Source organism: Thermobia domestica, chromosome 9, assembly GCF_964235325.1.
Source record: "Thermobia domestica chromosome 9, izTheDome1.hap1.1, whole genome shotgun sequence".
Taxonomy (NCBI): domain Eukaryota; kingdom Metazoa; phylum Arthropoda; class Insecta; order Zygentoma; family Lepismatidae; genus Thermobia; species Thermobia domestica.
In genome coordinates, this window is record NC_137462.1 from 120765147 (window position 1) to 120787309 (window position 22163).

The 22163-nt window shown below is 34.6% G+C and overlaps 1 protein-coding gene across 7 annotated transcripts in view; it reads left to right on the forward strand.

Moving 5' to 3' along the window:
* sgg (glycogen synthase kinase 3 beta homolog shaggy) overlaps window positions 1-22163 on the forward strand; it is a 241100-nt gene that overhangs the window by 198501 nt on the left and 20436 nt on the right. For all 7 annotated transcript variants that reach the window (XM_081771792.1, XM_081771793.1, XM_081771794.1 and 4 more), the window contains 2 exons: window positions 2116-2309; window positions 20340-20526. In XM_081771792.1, coding sequence (XP_081627918.1) covers window positions 2116-2309; window positions 20340-20526 — 381 coding nt within the window. The remainder of the gene's footprint in view (window positions 1-2115; window positions 2310-20339; window positions 20527-22163) is intronic.

Consider the following 22163-nt stretch of genomic DNA (forward strand, 5'->3'; position numbering starts at 1 on the left):
CATCTTTTATAAAGTTGAGCTTATATAAAACTCACTTGATGATAAAGTATAACAATAAATCGTTATATCTTGTTATCAAGAGTATACTAAGAATTACTAAAATAAAATATTGAATGATGTAAAATTATTTCATGTAAAAAGAATTAAAACCTAAGCATATTATGTAAATCTAGTTTTGACATATAATATATATTAGTAAGAAGATTTATCCAAAGGTTACTAAATAATTTTGGCATAACTTGACGTCACATAATCCTAGTTTTTTAAGAAACTTAAAAATGTATCAAAATATTTGTATTGGTAATTAAATCTAATACAATAACCCATGTGATATTGCAGTATTAAAGCATAACTTTTCTTTACTGATTTTCTATTACAATTCAAACTTTTCAAAATGCTCTCCTGTAAAATCGTATTTTGTGAGATCAGCTTATGCCTTGAGACCACAGAAGTTTTTTTTTTCTTTTTTTGTTGTTGTTGTTGTTGTTGTTGTTGTTGTTGTTGTTGTTGTTGTTGTTGTTGTTGTTGTTGTTGTTGTTGAAGAACGCAGCTCATAATAATGATGCATATTAGTTTGATCTTTAAAGGGTTATTACAAAAGGTTAATGACTTCTGATTAGAAAACCGTAGCTCGTGTTTACCACTGCGTAAATAATCAAAAGTTTTCAGAAGTTCTCAATGGAATGAGGGTTTTTTAAAGTTGTAGTGTCCAATATGAGCCACCTTAATCACTCGACAATATCAAGCTTGAAGCCAGGTTCCTGCTATACAGCTTGTAGTCGATTCGACAGAACAGTGGCTAATTTATATGTATTTTCGCTGATTGAGAGGATTTTCGACTTTTACTGTAACATACCTTAAAAAAGAAAATAAGTTAATTATGTCCAGGAAACGTGGCAGATAAAATGAAAGTTCATTACCGGCCTGCCAATCCCTTGGTAGTCGCCTAGCGTTTCTAACGTCTTCGTGAAAAATGCGGGATACCCTGTCCTCTTGAAAGCGACAGGAACCATGTCTTAACATGTTTAGGTACTAAAGCTTCGTTATGATTTACCATCGAAATAAAGAGCCGGCTTATATCGCAAAACACGTTCACCTTAAAGGGGTGCTGCAGATGATGCTTGTAGGCATAATCTTTCCGTCTCCCAGATTCTAGCATTTCATTTGTTCACTCAGCCAAATACTGGAAGATGTTTTCATCACTAAACACTAATGATTTCATAAAATATTGATTTCTATTAGAATGTGTATACTCTCGCAGAAAGCAAGTCACTTCATTTTGTGGGCCGCTTTCAGGCCGTTAAATAATTGCAATCGGTAAGGATAAATTAGAAAAGGTTTGTACAGAATCTTCCGCACAGTTAACTGAGAGATTTCTGTGCTGGTTCTGGGGTTTATTTATGTAAATTTCGCTGTGTGTGCATGTTGCACGGTCGTTGTTAACTATTAAGGTAGATGGTTGGATTACTTTTGCTTACAAATGCATCTCTGTGTAACACCTAAGTATCACTTACGTGTTGTTTGCCCACTGGATGTATCTTGAGCATACTTTTATCGAAAGATACGTTGCATAGTAGCAACCCACTGGTTGACCTCAAAAACAAGGACACGAAAGTCACTCCTACCCTCTTTCTTGTTACCCTAGCTATGTAGCACTTATCAACCTTTTGTAAACTTTTTGAGGCCCTTACTATTGATACCACTCTTACGTTAGTTAAATATGTTTCAAACGGCAAGATCACTTTTAATAACTAATAAATAAAATCAACAATTTGTCGTATTATATTCTACTGCAAATTAAAGGTTACATACGTAACGTCGAAAATTAATCTTAGTGACAATCTGAGATCATTATTGCAACATATGACAGTTCCTGTAACATGTCTAATAAATAATCTCCCCTACTTAAAAATAATAATAATGTAAAATGAATAATGGTAAGAGAGGAAGTAAAAACTTCCATCTTAAAAATACAAAATGTAAGCTGTAACAGACAGGTTAATGAAAGTAATATGAAAATAAATGTATTTGAATCATAAACTGATTTTCTGTATTTCATACGTATTTAATTTTTTAAAGTACTCTCGTATTTATTCTAGTTTAAATCCTTTTCAGATGTTTGGAGTGCAGGCTGTGTGCTAGCAGAGCTCTTGCTAGGTCAACCAATCTTCCCTGGAGACTCTGGCGTGGATCAGTTAGTGGAAATTATCAAGGTCTTAGGAACACCAACACGTGAGCAGATAAGAGAAATGAACCCAAACTACACAGAATTTAAATTTCCACAGATCAAGTCACATCCATGGCAAAAGGTAATAATTAACGTTGTTAACTTCAGTAATAAACGTAAACTTGGTGAAACTTTCGGTTTACAACTAACATGAAACTTTCAAGTGCAGTTAGAATACTTTGTGTAACAGAATTTACTGTTACTCTGATTGAAAGTTGTTGTTGATAGTGGCAAAGAAAGTCGAAGTATTATATATTTTTTTTCTTTCTTCGAAAGGGTACTTCGTTGTCTACTTTGCTAATACTTCGATTGTCGTTATCGAATTAGGTTGCTTTATGTCGGAACATTTCTCGTTAAGCATGCTAGAAAAAATTAATGAACTTCATATTTTCGCAAATCAGAGTTTATTATTTTTCAAAAATCTGATAGAGTCTGATCTATACTTTACACAATTAAATGTTTCTTAAACATCAATATATATATATTTAGGAAAACTTTTTTCCAGTTACTAGTTTTCAGAGAATGTAGATACATGCTTAGAACATAGATTCAAAGTATTTGAGAACAAGATCCTGAGACGAATATTCGGACCCAAGAGAAACGGGAATGGGGAATGGAGGAAACTTCATAACGAGGTTTACCCAACATTATTAGGGTCATCAAAGCTAGGAGGCTTAGGTGGGCAGGTCATGTATCCAAAATGGAAGAAAGTAGGAACTCTTTCAAAATCTTAACTGGAAGACTAACCGGAAAACCACCATTAAGAAAACCTAGGCGCAGATGGAAAGACAATATTAAGGTGAATCTCGAAGAAATAGGAATACAAAGTAGGAACTACATCCAATTAGCTAAAGGTAAAAGTCAGTGGAGAGCTTTTGTGAACGCGGCATTGAACCTCCCGGTTCCATAGGCCATAGAGTTAGTTAGTTATTTTAGTAGATACATGCTTATGAATTGTTCAGTACTTAACCGTTATCACGGAACAATTACATTATATAGAACTTCCTTTTTTTATAATGAGTGCCCCAAAATTCACGTAAGATTTGAATTTTGTGCCATTTGTGCAGTAAGTTGTTGCCAAGGTAAATAAAGAAAAGGTGACAGCTGACAGTTATTAAAAATGGAGCGCTACACGAAAGAACAACGCGTTGTCAACTCAAGCCTACTGACCACACACAGCGAAGAGAAGTTTGTTGAATGGATTCTGGAACAACAAGTGGATGCTGATTTTTCGAACAAAATTATCTTTAACTTTGAGGCTCATTTTCATCTTGATGGCTTTGTTAATCGTTATAATTGTCGCATTTGGGGTTCAGAAAATCCACGAGTAATTGTTGAGAAACAAATGCATCCTCATGTATTGTTCGGTACGGATTTGGGATTGGAGGCATCATCGGACCATTCTTCGAAAATGCGGCTGGTCAGCCAATAACAGTTAATGGTGCCCGCCATTGCGACACGAGAAATCAGTTCTTTGTTCCTAAATTGCAGGATATGGATGTGGACATGTGGTTTCAACAAGATGGTACAATATGCCATATAGCCCAACAATTGTTTAGTTACTGCATGAGTCATTTCCTGGTCATGTAAGTTTCCGTTGTGGTAAACAAAATTGTCCGTCCAGATCATGCAATTTAACGGCGTTGGACTTTTTCTTCGGAAGTTTTTTGAAGTTTTAAAGTTATGCCAACAAGTCCACGACCACCCGTGCCTTGGAGGAGGAAATTAAGCGCTGTACTAACGAAATTCACATTCATGCGAAAGGTCATGCAAAATTTCAACAAAAGAGTTCGTATGTGCGAGCAAAGCCGTGGAGACCATTTACCCGATATGCTATTAAATACATAATCTTACACTATATATTTTATGAATTAATAAAAAATTACAATTTGTAATTATAAACGTGTTTTCCATCAAAATTATTTCTTACGTGAATTTTGGGTCACCCTGTCATATTTACTAAGTACCTTAGCAATTTTATCGTTATCTGAAATCCTTCACTCAGTTCCTTTGGAAATTTCAGATCTTCAGAATTTTTTGTGTGTTAATAAAACAATTATGTAAAGAATCCCAATTTTCATTTTAACTACCATACTCTGTATTCAATCTAGATTTATGTATTTCATTTTCTTAACAAAACAACCTGATTAGCCTCAAGACAGGTTTTCACCAAGTGTTTTGATAGACCAGTATTATTTTTTCTTGCATCTTTTTCGTCTTGGCCATGTAAATTTCATCTATATCTCGGGCGGCTTTGTAAGTACTAAATAGAAGTTGGATTCTGTAGTAACTCTTAATTCACACTAAATACCTGATTATTGAGATAGAGTGTGAAAGTACGTGTAGACTTATTCCGTTGTTGCGAAGTTCATTCATCTATGTTAGCTTTTAGGAAATGTGAGAACTACTTCTTCTTCTTCTTCTTCTTCTTCTTATTATTATTATTATTATTATTATTATTATTATTATTATTATTATTATTATTATTTAAAGGGGGGAATAATAACTTGTTAGTATTAGTTGTAAATCACATTTTATACTTCCAGCTAAGATTTTATTTTATCACGAAAAATTATGTTGATAACGTACTATCAATTACGGTAGAATTCAGAACTGAGAATCCACCCTTTCCTAATCCGGACCCGTAATATACCCGTTGCGGTTTCAATAGAGGGATAAGGACTGAGATTTAACATACTTTTTGGTTCCTTAATCGTTATTTAAAATAATAATAAAAATGTCTTGCTGTCTTTTCCCGTTTTTGGCCAGATACCTATGGACAGATGGAAGGACAAAATCATTCTGTAAGACTTCCCATACTTCCGGATAGCTTACTTTGGAAGTGTAAAAAACTGTGGTATGTGGTGTGAGTAATTAAAATAAAAATCCAGACTAATAAGGGAAGTGTTAGAAAGTATCAATACTATAAACAATGAAAGAATTCTTCACCCATAATGAAAATGGTATAAATATGGAGGAAAATTTGTTCACAATAAGATTCGCAGATAACATCGAACCTGCAATAAGCATAAACTAGTTAATACCTAGTTATATCATAATTACTGTCAAAAGTTTGAATGTGAATAACACAGAGTATTAACACCAGGGCAATTTATTTTGGCCGTGTTTTAAATTGATATTTTGTACACCTGACGCACGAATCATTTTTCGAAATGTCCCCCTTTGGTCTTGATGCAGGCACGAAGTCTGTCCGGCCACTGGTCAATGGCATTACGCACCACGTCCATGGGAAAATTGTTCACTGCTCGGGTCAAGGATTGTTTCAGACTGTCGACAGATGGATGCCGTTTATGGCAGACCTTTGCCTGAAGGACTGCCCAAAGTTTGTAGTCCAACGGGTTAAGGTCCGGGCTGCTAGAAGGCCAATCAGCGGTAGAAATGAAGTCAGGGACGTTCCGTGCCAGCCAGTCCTGGGTTGTTTTCGCTTTGGGACCTGGAACGGAATCCTGCTGGAAGGTTCACCTTTCTCCAGAGAACATGGTAGCAGACAGCGGTTTTACTATAGGTGTTAGCACTGTGTCCTGGTACACCTTGGCAGATGTTTTAACACCTTGTTCGCAAAAATTCAGCTGGGTTGTGCCTGAGTAGCTCACTTCCCACCAAACCATAACTTAGGCAGGATGATGTGCCCTCTTAACTCTTGGAGCTGCCTCAGCAGCTGTAGTAGATGACGTGGCATACACACGGTCATTTTGGGCGTTTTAGACCTGCTCAATTGTGAACAACTTTTCGTCAGTGAACAAAATCTTCTGTGCAGATTGTTGGCGTAACGCCGCAACAGTCTCTTTGATTTAAGGACCCTCTGCGACATTAATGTTTGGGTCAGAAAGTGATCAATCCGCTTCTTATACGCCCGTAGAAGTAGGCCACTTCTGAGCACACGAGACATGGAATTTCTGCTGATGTTCATCTCAGCAGCCATCACACTTTTTTGTTCGGACAGGATTTCTTCGAATTCTTGCTGCAACTGCTTTCTGGACCTGCGGGGTTTCTACCGTTTGTGGTCTGCCACTTCTTGCGCGGTCAGCTGCCGTTCCAGTCTCGGTGTATCGCTGTATGGCGCAATACACGAATATCTTGCTGATTTGTAGGGTTTTCAGGAGGTTGAAAATCTCACCTGCTGTCATCCGGACCTTGTGTAGTGCAATTACTGCTACACGATTTTCGTAATCGCCCCACTCCATCAGAACTCAATACAATATCAACGTATGCCATGAACAGTCAAACACATATTACATGCATCTTCCGCTTTATACACAGATGGCAGCACTGTGCTACTCCGGATGCCTACAGCGCCACTCCAAACTTTGTGACAGTATTTATGATATAACTAGGTAATAAGAAAGTAAACAAAAAGGCAAGAAATCATCATCAAGTACTCGAAGGAGGAGTTGGAAGAAGTAAGAAGTTTGCTCTATGTTTGTATCGTACGATATTCTCGGACCAAAGAACTTAAAAAGGCGTTAGATCTAATGTTGCTCAGGCAACGTAGACAGTTTATAGAAGGGACTATTTGTGATGAATATATCAATCATTGTCTTTAAGCAAAAAGTGTATTGGGAAGTTCGGGATTATGTCTCAGTACAAATTAGAACCATGAATTCTTTTAAACTTGAAAATTAGAGGCTTTCGAGTTGACTTACTGCAGAAGAATTATAGACTTGTAAATGTCAAAGAGATTACAGAAACTTAATCAAAGAAGCAAATGAAGGCAACTATGGCTTAGCGGTAGAGTACTCACCGCTGGTACGTCGAGACCTTGGTCCATTCCCAGCTCGCATTAAGTAGGCTTTGTAGTGGACAAACACCGTGTGCGTGGTTTTTATCGGGTTTCTCCCGTTTTCTACCACTATTTCGTTCATTATTATCACAAGTCAGAATAGAACGCCATGAAGCATTAAACTTTAAAAAAGTCAAAGGAACATTTTGAGGTAAAAAAAAAAAAAAAATGCTGACTAACGTTTTGTTGAGATTATTGACATTGACATAGAAGAACATTAGGTTATCAAGTGTGAATAGTAAATATTAAATTTTCGTGTATATTATTTTATCGTTACTACTGAAATTCCAAGGACAAGCTTATTGTAATTTTTCTGTTATTGAAAGTTAAGTGACTCAAGTAAAAAGAGAGTTGAAGTTGAACTCGTTCGTTTTAAAATTTTCAGTTTATGCCTGAATTTGTTTTTACAGCCTAAGTTTGAGTAACCTAAGCTCATTTTAAGCGTAAGCTCATATCACACTGAGCTAATGAGCGTAAAGTTACATAGTCAGTTGGAATGCTCAACTGAACAAAGTTACTCCGAACGCCTTTCCATATTTTATATTTTTCTAATTTTTAGTGTGTATTGTAATTTCTTTGCGTGCTTAGTTCAAGGATTTGCAGAATTTTTATTTTATTTTATTTTTTATTTTTTTTTCAAGCCTATGTGCAACATGGCAACATCGGAATAGTATAATGTACTTGAAAGAGACTACAGTTGGAAATCCATTTTTTCCCCAAACCGGTTATTTTAATTGGTTCGATTTTGTATCTCGAAAGTTAAAATTAGTAAAATTTTAATACTATGTCAGAGGTACATTGAAATATTTCTTCAGAAGGAAAAATGTGTAGTTCAATCATATTTTGGTACATTACCTTCTTTTTTCGGTGGAAGGGGTTAAGATATTGGTATCTTAGCACATATCTGTCCTTACCTTTTCGGCGTGTATAATGAATTCATGCCAATGAATTATAGAAGTAGCCCCAATATAGCTTTATCTATTTACTTCGAACGCTTCAGAAGAAAATAATGATAATAGTAAAATTTTCCTTTCCCCTTCTTCGTATTGGAATTTCTTAAATTCGTGCATACAAATGGGAGATGTTCGTGCTTTGTTTAGTAAGAATACTTCATACAAGTTATTGTGGTTTGTTTGTAGCTGTTAAATAGAGATACTTAGATCATGTGAGCAAGATCTGGGCAAGTTTTTTTTTTTTTTTTTTTTTTTTTTTTTTTTTTTTTTTTTTTTTTTTTTTAGGTCGTGTGAATTTTTATTTTAGCCCGTAAGCATGGTTAGCTTGAAGGAAAGCAAAATATCTAGCGAGAAATTTGTTTTTTCACACTTCTCAAGACACTATTCCGTGTGCTAATAGTCGTCGCTAGCTCCAATATAACGTAGTACTTTGAACTATCATAGAGCTCTTACGAATTTGCCCAGCGCTTGCTGACAGAATGGTCACCTTTCGTACAAGAACTCAAAATCCATTGTCAGTGTTCTTAGCCAAGGTGAGATGAATCGAGAAATTTTGCCGACACTGGCAGTTGTTAGTCGATAACTTCTGTGAATGTAATGTATGATGAATGGGTGAATGACATTGAATTGGAGTATAATTTCTCTCACTTTTCATCTTGTTAGTTAATTATTACTCTTGGATTTCATTCTTGCAGCATCTGGCTCACATTGTTTACGTACTGCTAATGATTTTCTGGAACTCACATTCTTTGTATAACGTTGCTGCTGCTGTTCTCACGGATATATAAGAATATTCAGCCTCCGTAGTATCATAATAGTTAATTGGTTTGTTGCTTTAGAGTTTAGCGTCTCTCTCAGCAGCGAGGCTGTATGAGACATGAACCTATAGCGTAACGTGAGATCCGAGCCACATGATTTCCCACAGGAATAGAACCCGGGTCTGGTCGTAATCATGTCCATGTTCATAGCTAATATTAGTAAAACAAAACAAAACAAAAAAAAGTTTCCGATTTCCAGTGAGGGTGATAGTGAAGTATCCTATGTACAGTTGTCTGGTGTTTCAGCACGTCAGCTTAATTTTTGAGTGTTAATTCTTACAGCCAAAATTAGTTTAAATTTAAAATTTTGTTTTAGAACTCTAAACTAACAAATTGTGGTTCTTCTAACTCAATAAACACTTATTTTTTATTTATTCAATACTTCAGTTTGATACGTATTGATGCACAAAATTACGTATTTTTCTGCTCATACGTAGTATTTTAAATGTTTTGGTAAGTCCAAAATGGAAGAAGCGTTCTATTTAGTTGAATATAAGCTTTCTACATTAGCTTGTTGAGATTGTTAAATATTATATAAATTGATCATAGTATAAGTCAGTAAATATATAGTTTTATCTTATTGAAATACTGCTGTTTTCAATTACACATCATTTATTGTATAAAGGAAATGTTTATTTGTCTTTATGTTAAATCAGCAACCTGCTTGTTTACTACATCTTGAAGGTTAAGATTATAACATTCGGAAGAATACTTATCTATGTGTGGAAGTGCCAAGATATGGGTTTATTGAACGAGCAAATCCTTACATAAGCGTAGATTAAACTTATTCCTTAATACAATATGAGTGGAAAGTAGTTGAATCTTAATGAATATAAGATATTTCAGTATGACCTGGATACTGGTAGCAGGATAAACGTAACAAAGGAAAACGTTAGAAGAAATATGAAAAATGTTGATTGAACATTTCGAAACTTATAAATGAAAAACTCTCCATTAAGGTTTAATCATAAGTTGTTGACCAAAAAATATTTTTTTAAAGAATGTAGCAAAAAGCTTCTAAGTTCTTAAACATGATTATATCTTTTACAAAATGATAGCTTTTTCATATTTGCTATGCATATAAGAAAGAAATGTACAATTTTCAATATGAACGCAGGATAAGGCCCAAGTCCTCGTCCGTATAACTTAAAAATTACGAAATTAATGAAATTTCTAAATTATTTACCAACTCCATGTATCTTTCTGACACTGTTCTCAGTTACGAAGGACATGGACTTGGCCTTTATTCTAACAAATGTATAAGTTAAAATTAGTGATAGTATACTGTGGGCGTCCGAAGAATATGGAAAGAACATGTTAAGCTTTGGACTTGGGCTTTTCCTTGCAGTTAATGCTGCAGCGTATGTCACTTCCCAAATCAACCACAAAGCATCAGAAAATTAGAGTAAGTAGGATCACTTGTTTTAGTAATAACAATAGATCAGTTGCTTTTGCATTAACACAATGTTACTAGTGTTTTCACTAACGCAGCTTTTGAGTGTATAGTCGTTGCCATTGCTACTAAACTTCTACTGGAAATCTTATTCCTTATGTTAGTATTCCTTTAACAGTGATTTATAATTATGTAACTGCTTGTTAAGCTCAATGTGCACCCATTGACAAAAATATTATTGACTCACGAGTTCACCTTACTTGATACACGTTACACATCTTAGGAATTTTTATTTTAATTTTATCTGATTTGAGTGCCTGATTGTTGTAAGCGGAAAAGTTTAAAGATCTTGTGTCGGCTTTCAGTTACCGGGGAGGGGAAAGTTTCAAAAGGTTTAACATATAACGAAGAAGTGAATGTTCACATTTGGTAGATAAATTTTCGTAGCGGATATGCTACACAGTGAACGAAGTTTACTGCCTCTTATGAGGATATGGTCAGTTATTTTGTGCACGCTGTTTTCAGAAGAAATGGACATCCGAAGACGTTCATTAGTCCCCGAATACAAATAGCAAGCGATACCTGTAATGAAATCAGTATTACTCCCAACTTCAATATACTTTCGAACCACCACATCCATTCATTCTATTTGTTCGTGGAGGAAAAAAAAGTGTGTAATATCTCCAAGAAAGGGATTAGACTAGAGAATGAAATAGAAGCAGACAAGGAGATAAACTATTTACATATAAAAATAAAGAAGCCTATAGAAGGAAAGTCTATTATCCTGGTACCAAAAAGTGTGTGCAACGGGAGTGTATTGTCACAAAAAAAAAAAGTGATATGGATGGGGGTACAAAGAAGAATTTTATAAAAAAAAAAGCATGGCGGAAAGAAATAGGAGACCTAAACACAGATGAAGAACAGAGTAAAAGAAACTTAAAGAAGTTCTGTACACAACTAAGGAGAAATGGATACAATGAAGAGGATAGGGTCAAAAGAAATAGCAAGAGAGAGGAACAAAGAGGAAGGAGAAAATAACAAAAAATGGTTTTGTATAGAAAGTCTATGCAAAGAAACAGAGAAGGTAATATTTCGGAAAGCAGGAATTAGGACGTACAGGAAAGGAGGAAGGAGAGTAATTGAAGTAGTCTGAAAAACCAAGAGAAAAGCAATTGTGGACAAGATCAAAGGGGAGTAATATATAGATTAGGATGCGCGTATTGTAACAAAATTTACATAGGTAAAACAAAAAAAGATGATGGAAGAAAGGATAAAACAGCACAAGGATGACGTAAGATTGTAAAGGACAACAACGTAATATATAAGCATCAGAAAGAGAGAAACCACAGGATAGGGTGGGAAGGAACAGAGATCATAGAAGCAGTGAACAGAACATTGGTATGAAGGCAGGAGACAAAGTGATGAATTGGAATGCAGGATTCGCGATAAATAAAGAGTAGAAGATTCTACTTAAAGAAGAAGAAATGAAAAGGAAGAAGAAAGAAAGAGAACAAATTAATAAGGGAACATAACAAAGATAATTTGAGAACAGAATGTATGCAGCAAATAAGAATAATAAGAATAAAATAAATAAAATAAAAATACTTTTAATTGGACACGTGTGCAGTTAACAGGTAAAAGGAAAAACACAAGTGTTACTTTTTAATGAAAGGGCAGAGCCTAATTAAAAGTTGATATCCAGAGGGTATAGAAAAGATGACCAACTCCCAAGGAGCCAGGAGGAGTGGAAGTGTGATGAAGACACACTTATTGTGTTGAAACTGTTACTTGATTGGTTCTTTTACATATCATCTCACAGCCTTCCTCAGTGTTTTGAATTATGTGACGAAAATGCTTGAAGATTAACATACATCATATACGTCTATATTAGTAGAGGATATTAGGAATATTTTGCATTAGACATCATATCCTCCCTTAGGGAACAAAATAAACGTAAATACGAGGAATCAAGTATAAACTAGGCTAGTGGGGAGTAAGTTTGCTCCAGACAACTCTCGAGTTAAGATACTGCAAATACGTTAAGACAGGCTTAAGTAGAGTAGTAGCAGTAGTAGTAATAGTAGTAGGCTATTTGGTTCACAATAAATACTTCGATTTTTAGATTGCAGATTGAAAGAAACATGAAGTGAATCAATTATATTCTTGTGAGCGCAAGTTTTGTTTCTCTGAAAGAGAGCATTAACTCAATTTTGCACACATGTGAAGGATCTTCAACAATAAAGAGGGTAATTTAGTCACTCCTATCAATATACGCGGCTACAATTACACTTTCCCTTCCTTTTTCAAGAACGTGATGTAAACAGAATTCATTCATTAGAGGTGAAATGTATTCTGCAAAGAACTTTGATATATGTGTATGTAAAAGCGAAATACAGAGGCTAGTCTTTAAGATATTGTCTTGTATAGTATGAATATAGTTGAGGAACTTATGTACGAAACTTGGCATAGGCGAATTTTTTTCGTTATTAACAATAGTGTGTACGTGTTCTTGTTTTTTAATGTAGCAATGCACACACAAACTTATAGTCAATAGAGTTTTAAGAATCATACATTCTGATTGGCATATATATATCAAATGAGAAAACTAGGCTCTTAAGAGTGTCTACATACAACCAGATTTGTTGTCATGAAATTTGCAGTATTAGCACACGTACAGCAGCAGCGGTGTGTATATCACGTTACTGAAACATTTAACCTGTTGTATGTACTCACTAGCACTGGTATACTTAGTGGTAGTGTGTGCTCTGAAAGCTGTGTAATGTTGTGTTCTCTGATTTGACAGCAGCAGAGATTGAATTAAGTGTAGCGAAGTCTAATTCGGAAACTTTTGTTTTTCGAGGTCTAACTGGCTTATAACGCCGCGAAAATGAACAAATACATTTGTTGTTTTGTAACGATCGCCAGTTTTCGACTTGTTTTATTATTCGGAAGAGGGATGATTTAACATAAGTTATTACATGAAAAATCTCTTCAAAACAAAGAACAAGCGAAGCAACGTATAGCTGATGTTAAACAGTTACTGAGCGCACTGAAAGACTCAAAAAGAACTGTTAATCAATAGGAATATAAATTAGATCAGTTATATGGGTTAACCTTAGCATTCAAAATATCTGTTTCGCTTTTTTTATTATTAAAAATATAAAAGCAAAAGAGTCAATAGTGCAAATAACAAAAACAAATAATTACTAAAAAAATAAATTAACATTTAGCTTTACTAATAATACACAAGTGAAATTATCACGAGGTTAAGTCTCTCAAGTTTAATGACGGCCCATGCCTTACGAATTTCTGACTTCAAAGTCGAAACAAATTCGTAGAAATCACCAATGCCGTATTTGAATCTTGACAAAGAGAAATATATGTTTTCTACATTTCACTTCGTTCCAAGTGCCGAGCTAAGGCCTTGGGATTACCGGCTAATCAAACCTCAGAATTTTGTCATGTGACGTAGTCACTGTCATAAGTCTGAGTACAGTATTCATTTTTCAGAATTTTCCAAATAAAAGAGGCTGTGTCCATACAAAGTCATGTTTGTTGGATTCGTTTTTGAAAATAAACAACATTGTTCCTATAAAGATATGAAAATTCATGTGTGGACTTTGTGGTGGACAAACACCGTGCTCGTGGGTTTTCTTGGGGTTCTCGCATTTCCTCTCACTTTCTTCATTCCACCATTTCACTCATTTCCCATTATCACTGCCTCCTTTAGCTTAACCGACATAACCGTGGGACGTTAAACTTAAAGATTTCATTTGATTTCATTTCACGAAAATTCATGGCCTTATTGATATCGAAAAAAGTTATATTAAGGAAAGCTGCTTGGCAATAAACAGACAACTAACGTTATGCTTTGTTTGATGATGCATCTTTTGAACGACACCTAGTGTTGTGTGTATGAACCCTTGTCAGTAATTCTTTGTTTACTTCAACGAACAGTTGTAATATGGGCAAAATTGGATGCAAATCTGTGACATACAATTTTACAGTTTTCATTCGCGTGAACCAGTTGAATAGTGTAAAGAAAATGCAAATACCACAAATTGCGAAAGAGAAACTATTAACTACGAGTCATATTCAAGTGGTTATTTTGAGAGAAGAGAGTCATTCTCTACAAGAATATCGCTAACTTAATCGGCTTATCGGATTCTTGAAAGATAGTCACATGTTTATACTGTTTGATATTTTCATGTGCTAGAAGAAATTTCCATAAACGTCACATATAACTGTCCGAGGCATTCACCGGCGCAGGATTCACCTCAACATTCCACGTATTCAACTCATCAGCTTGGATGAGAAAACATGTTTGGAAGTTTTGGAAGTAATAATATGAATTATATTAAAATTAAACTCAGATAAATTTCGCACTGACTAAGGCATTATTATCTGTAAAGATTGTAAATTCCGAACGTAAGGAATGCGTAAAGCGCATATCGGCGTTATATATCGTAAGCAGTTCGAATTGAAGAATCGTCCTGTTGAAATCAGTAGGTTTTAATCTCATACTATAAAACTACACCTAGAACTACGTTTGAAAGACTTTGACTATACTTCTGTGATAGTATGGCAGCTTGACATTGAAGAGCAGAATCAACATACAAAATAAAACCTTTCAGTCTCTCAGTCATTCTCCAAAATAATTTTATCCTCAATGGCAATCTTGACATTTTTAAGCCTCTCTTCCTGGCCGGCCTCCATTCGAACTTATTTTTGAGTGATTGCATCTGATTCAAAAGCTCCATTATCCCAGCATAATTATCACAGTCAGGAATAAAAGTTCAAAAACTCTAAAAGTTTACATAAATTATGTCGATTTTTCGGAACTGGTAAGTCACGTTATAGTTTGCAGTCTCTGGCAGCATCACAATTTCTCCATTATGTATCAAAAACCCCAAGAATTCGATACTGTTACTTAATTGCATACTTTCATCGGTGGATACCGTGAGGCCGCATTTTCTGAAACGGAATAACACCTCTTTCTGTAATTTGTTGTTCTATATCAGATCACATCACTTTGACGTTATCACATTAGAATTCGATACCATCGCCATGAAGGTCACCTTCTCACATTCTATATCACCAAATATAACAAAATTATACAGAGTGGGGGGTCGTATCACTGTAGTGTGAAAGGTGATGGAGTAGCTAATCACAATACAGCTTGTAGATGATTGAAGAAATTTCACTCGAATTGCAAGAACTTCGCCAATCAGCCAAGATCAGATATCCCGTATCAAAGTACTGATGTATTCTTGATGCATTTATTTTTATACAGACGTGCAACAGCTTTATTTTATCGTTCTGTGCATACATATGTTCTCCCTGGAAGTCAAAACTACGAGTAAAATTAAAAAGCGCTCCCTTTTACGCAACTAGGTGAATCATATGATGTATACCAATGCTTCACTTTCAATTGGTATGCTTCTATAGAAGCGTTTTTTGTTTGTTGGTTGTTTCTTTGGAGTTTAGCAGGGGACGTGGATTTACCGCTTAACGTGGAATCCAAACAATATGAGCTCCCACTGGGAATCAAATCCGGGTCTCCCGTGCCGAAAACGCTTACACTAAGCATAAAGACATGAATGAGAGAACTCATACACTATTTTGTGTCTACATGCTGTAGGCTTACAATATCTAAATAAAATTTAAAAAGAAAAATTAGATACACTGTAACAGCTCTTTTCCACATAAATACAACACTGACACCCCCCGTCATTTATATGTTGATAGCTTCATTGCATGCATTAATTTACTTGAAGGTGTAGGAAGTACGTTACATGCTTTCTTAACAAAAAATCGAATTAACATGGCAAAATCTTCTTAACACTTCTTTCGCTCCCGTGACTGATTAACCTTTTGTTTAACGATGTATAATTATAACCAAACCTTTATTCTTTTTTTGCATCTCATAGTGTATAGAAAACGAGTTCATACACAAAAATATATTTTCTCTAAGAGTATAGATTTGATATATAACAATGAACTTAGCAAGAAATCTCACTAGTTTTCTTCATCCGAAAATAATAATAATAAAAAGTATGGGTCTCGTTCCCCTTTCTTACATTTGCTGCACGTGAGATTGTAGTGGGGAACGAGTATACCGTGAGGATTGATCTTGCATGATGGTCTGTGCACTTGCCAGCACTCAAGCCTCTGTCGTGATTTGGAGCTCACGTTAGTAATTCAGTCCTTTAATAACTTCCAAATTGCATTGTTGCATAAGAACGAAAACACAAAACTACAAACCTAAACCCATTTTTAAAATTAAATCAGGTCATGCTCCAGTTAATACAGCACGAAATACGAACAAAATCATAATAGACGTTTTCGAAAAACTACGTCTGAAGAAAACTCACCCCAAAGTATATACTACTCCTTTCGATAAGAAATAATATATGTAATACTGTGGGAAATTTAATATTTATTTACGAAGAGATTTGCTATAATTTATACATTGATATTTTGCTGTTTTGCAAATAAGATGCCACTCAACAATAGATTAACAATTTAGCCACTTCTTTTATTAATTCCAAGTATTTGATAATAACTATAGTACCTTCATAAATACACTTGTCTCTTTCGTTAATCCTGTCGTTGAAACTATTTTCTTTTCTTTCACATATAATCATCATTGCTAAACATCGTTTTAACTCCGCACTGACATTGTATGAAGTCTTAAAGGAGCAACATGTATCAAAACACCTGTACTGGACAAAAAAAAAAAAAAAAAAAAAAAGTGTACTTTACCCTTTACTATATTGTACAGATCAATGTCATACGGTATGATGTTGGATGGTTGCACTCTTCTTTATAACATTGTGTATACGCCACTGCAAGTTCTTATGTTCAATTTGAGTTGCCGTTTATGACATCTTTAATTAGATCTATACTGTGCAAGTGTGTATTTAATTGCAATTCCAGTATCACGTGAACAAGCAATATACTACAAATACAGAAAAAAATTGCTCTCAGTAATTTTTTGTAATTCAGTGTTCTTCTGTGCAAGAAATGGTATGATTAGCTTCAAACTCCTCAAGCCCACAAGCCGCAAATATTGGGCAGTGGTCAGCGTGGTCGAGTTATTTAGAGGGATGGAAGTATTAAGAAGGAAAATTCTTACGAAGGTCGCAGATAATGCAGACATCCCACACCGTTTCATCCTTTGTGAGAGAGAGAAAAGATAAACTTCTAACTCAAAAATCTTATCCTATCTTCCATCTTGGGTACGACAACACTGCCGTATAATTTTGTAAGTTTTGTAAAAGCTGAAAACTATGCCCCTGCGAGTAAAAATTTATACTTCCTTCTGATGACATTATTTCATGGCTTTAGAATAATCTTAATAAGATATATCATTTTGCTTCTGTTAAAACCATTTTCACTCAAATACAACATTTATGAGTAGAAGTTGGATTGTAGCTGCTCATGTGCATTATGCAGCCATAATAAAGCAGTATTTTATATTAAAATTCGTACAGATAAAACCAAAACGGGCTATTTTTGTATATGAACCGACGAATGTCGTTAGGTATGAGCAAATTAATTATTCCTTTGGTTGTACGTGCTTGAAGCTGCCAGTTTTTGAGCGAAGAAACGTATTCTAATGAGGATAATACGTGTTTGAATGATCTTCACAATTTGTAGTTTACATCAGGTTTTCTAAAACGTATTGAGCCTTTGGAAGTCTCGATTGAGAATACGTTTATTGTGCTTTGAAAATAACATTATGAAACAACATAGTACCATTTTGTTCTTTGATCTTCTGCCATTTTACCGGAAACACCTAATCCCATCACTGTATAACTTCTGTGGTTTCTGGTCAAAAAATTGATATATTGTATTATTCACAGGCCTCTTTTGAAACTAACTTAACACAATTTAGTGAGACTAAAACAATGATTATTGACGGTGTAAGTTATAAGGTGAACGCATTTAAACCTCCCAGCAAAGATACCTCAATTTCTGATTGGTGTGGTTTTCTTTTGTCGGCGTGGTGTACATCATCTTTTCTGTTGACCAGTTCCAGCCGTTTCTTTTGAATAGCTAGCTTCGCTCACGCTGATTGTCGACAGTACATATTTTACAGGTCGATTCACATTTATGGAAACGAAGTGGAACGTCCGCCAGGAATCGCTAGAATCACACCTAAAGTCACATCTTTCAGTATGTTCAGGGTTCACACATTCTGGAAAATAAGGAAAGTCAGGGAATTCATGCATTTTGCGTAAAATGTCATGGAAAGTCAGGGAACGTAAATGTGCAAGACAATTCATAAAGTGTAAATTATGTTTCTTCAAAACTATCACAGCAGAGTGTGAACCATTTTAAAGAAAATTCCAGAGTGTGAGCCATTTGTTTGTTTCCTGTACTCAGAACTGCTATTTCTTTTAAGGAATCTAATGAATCGTGTCAAACAAAGCATTATGAAACTTGCTGACAGTGCAATGAAGCTTCTTGCGTTGGATTTGACTGCAAATGAAAATTTACTAGAAATAAGAAAGGCAGAAAAAACTACCGAATAAACTGAAAACATCAGATAAAGAATAACTAGCTTTCAGGCTTCACTGTCGAAACTTTTTGCTGGCCATAATCAAGAAGATAGTGGAAAGGAGCCCTCTGAGGTACAAACTAGTACGTGCTCTGTCAGCTTTGTACCTCAGGCTACAAAAGAACAATCCAGAACTTGATCAGACTAGGATGAAACGCATCCTACAAACTCTGAATCAGCATAACAGAATATCTGATTTTGTATCTGAGAAAGCAAAGTGCCAATTTATGATTTTCTGTATTGAAATCCAGGGGTCTCGTGCAGTTGACTTCAGAAGATACGAAGAGAAGATGGGTAGCATCAGGTTAGACGACTTCTTTGCAAAGGTAATGTTTAAAAAACAAGAATATTCCGATGTGCAATCTGTTCCTGCTGATCGAAGAATGCTTCTCTCAGTTCGTTCAGCTCGGAGACTCTATGATGAATACCTTTAAACAGAAACGAAGCCAAAGTGCAAAGGAAAGTAAGATCAAAGGTGAAAGAAGAAAATTAGGTGCTGAAGTTAAGAAATTAGAAGAAGGAAGAAACAAATGGAATTGTGTTACAAACAGGAACAAGACTCTCTTGTAGAACAAATTCAAGAACTGAAAGCAAAACAAAATTCTGTTTAAAAATATAAATGTGAGGAGTAACATGTTTGAGAGTTGGTAATATTAGGACTGATAGTATTAGGCTCAGGGAGAGTTGGTAATATATTCCTGACTTTTTTTTCAAGCAAAAAAGTCTAATTTGCAATGTCATGGTATGTGTTGCTGTATCATGTATATTTTATTATGTAGTTAAATGTTAACAATTATTCATATTGAACATCACAAATATGTAAATGGTAATTAAAGGTGTGTGTTGGATGGCTATGGGGATGAAAGAGGCCGTAAAAAATTTTTATGATAGAACTTACCCCATATCTTCTCATTTATACTCAAGAGTTTGTCAGGGAAATCGATCTTCACTTTTTTGTAGGAGCCCTGTATGTTCCAGCATTTGAAATATTTGTACTGCAACGTGCCCATAAAGGAGTGATTTTAAAAATGGGAAAAAGAAAGATTGGAAAGAGAAACTTACCAACTTTCTATTTGATCAGAATAAATGCGTGTGCTTTGAGAAGAAATAACTTTTCAAAAGCTTATACCAGAAAATGTCAATAAATTCACTGTCGGATACAGTTAATTGGTTATTTTTAATCTGTAAGAGTAAATAAACCAGTAGTATATAATATTTTCTTTGCATTATTTAATAATAGGTACTAAGTTTAAATTATTGGATGTGTTGTGTCGGCATTGTCTCAAGTTATTTTAAGTATTGTTGGTTTAATTCTTCTTTGATTTAAATATACATATTTATGTATGAATTTTTCGTGAGTACACAATGGAAACATTGAACTATTTGTTTGATCTTACGAAGATTCTTTTACGTATGTGAAAGATTTCGTATTTATCTTTTCTGGCATGTTATGAACTATATTAATATTTTTAATCGATACGAGTGCGCTTTTATTTTCAATCTCAGTATTTTTGTTTTGTTTTGTTTTTGATTATCCATAAGTAAAATAGAATTTAAATATTACTTTATCTCTTCGTCTAGGTGTTTCGAGCACGCACACCCCCAGAAGCCATTGACTTGGTGTCAAGACTGTTGGAATATACACCCTCATCACGTATTTCACCCCTTCAGGCCTGTGCACATACCTTTTTCGATGAATTGCGTGAGTCTAATACTAGACTTCCTAACGGACGAGAGCTGCCTCCATTATTTAATTTTACCGAACATGGTAAGAACTGTAGCAGTGTTAATAGACTAATAACTTTGGATTTTTAAAGATAAATTTTCATTCTGGTTTAAATATGAATATGAGCCATGTATGTTATTATTGTCATAATAATCTATAGGTGTGACAGTTCAATCAACAGTATTTCTTTAAAAGTAATAAGCAATTTAAATAAATGAATATAGGCTCGAGAGTCGAAGCAGATTTTTTAAGTGACATCTAAAGAAAAGAAATTGTTTGTAATTTTATTTAAAGCAAATAAAAGTTGCTGACAACAATTAGATTCTATTAGAAGTGAAATTACGTTGTGTATATTCCCTGTTGAAAACTGCATCGATGGAGTTCTGATTTATGAATTCTAGAAGTTCATGTAATTCCTGATAGTCAGTTCCTTATATTTTTAGCAACTTAGTTATTAGTTTCGTGTGTGTTTTTTTATTCCGACAAAAACTTGAATTAATGATTTTGAAATAAGTGAACACATTATTATATGTAAGAATACTGTTGTTAAGATCAGTATTACAGAGCATATAAAAGGATATACTTTCAAAGGCGTGCCTACCTATGTTATACTTAATGTAATAGTTTTGTAAACATTTTCGTGAACAAATTCTCACAGATTTTTTTATACAATACGTAAAAAATACAAATCTACTTGCAAGCAATTCAAATAAGAATAAGGCTGCTGCAGGGTGTTGAGTTCTTTTATTCATATTTAGAAATTTCATCAAAATCTCATTTTATAATTACACAATTTAAATTGTCAGAATAACTAAAAATTTATATAGAATATAAAAATGTTGTCATACGTTATAGAACTTCTTTACATATAAAAATGTTGACTTAAGTTATAGAACTTCTCTACATTAGAGATTTAACAGCCTTTTAAATTTATCTTGTTCGTTACGTTACGTTATGTTACGGTACCATATTTTCTGTAAACAGTCTTTGTAGAAATACTGATTATGGGTTTCATGTCGAAGAATTTTTAAGTAATTTAGCATGGAATAAATATTTAAAGGTTGAAGATAAGTTCTTACCCGTTTTCAACTCTGAACAATAGGGATAATTGGTAAACATTAAACAAAATATCAGTCAGTCTTAAAAAGTAGTGAGCCTTTTGTGCGCACGAGACAGCGTTAGTGTCCCAAATCTAGGGTATTTAGTCGCAGCGGATCAGTTCTAACGTTAGTCGACAGCTGACAGTTGAACCTAGTAGACATGCGAAAAGAGTTGGAATTCTTAGGATCAGACGTAAGGTATTGCACCGTAAATATAACGAGACCTCTCCACAAGATTGCGCTACATTTTACAATTTCGTTTCGATAAAGACATAAATGCTGCTCAGGACCGTGAAGAAATTTGTGCTGTTTATGGGCAAGATACGTTATCAAAAGCAACAACCAAAGGAAGATTCAGTCGCTTTCGTTGTGTAAATTTCGATGTCCAAGACGTTCTTCGCAGAGAGCAACTAATCATAGCAAAAGTGGATGATATTCTGTCAAAAGTCGAGCAAGACCGGCAAGTAAGCAATCGTAACATCGCCAATGACCTAAACATCCATCACCACCAAACACTCGTAAACTGTTTGGGGAAAGCTAACTTCTAAAAGAAGCTGAACGTTTGAGTGTAAATAATGT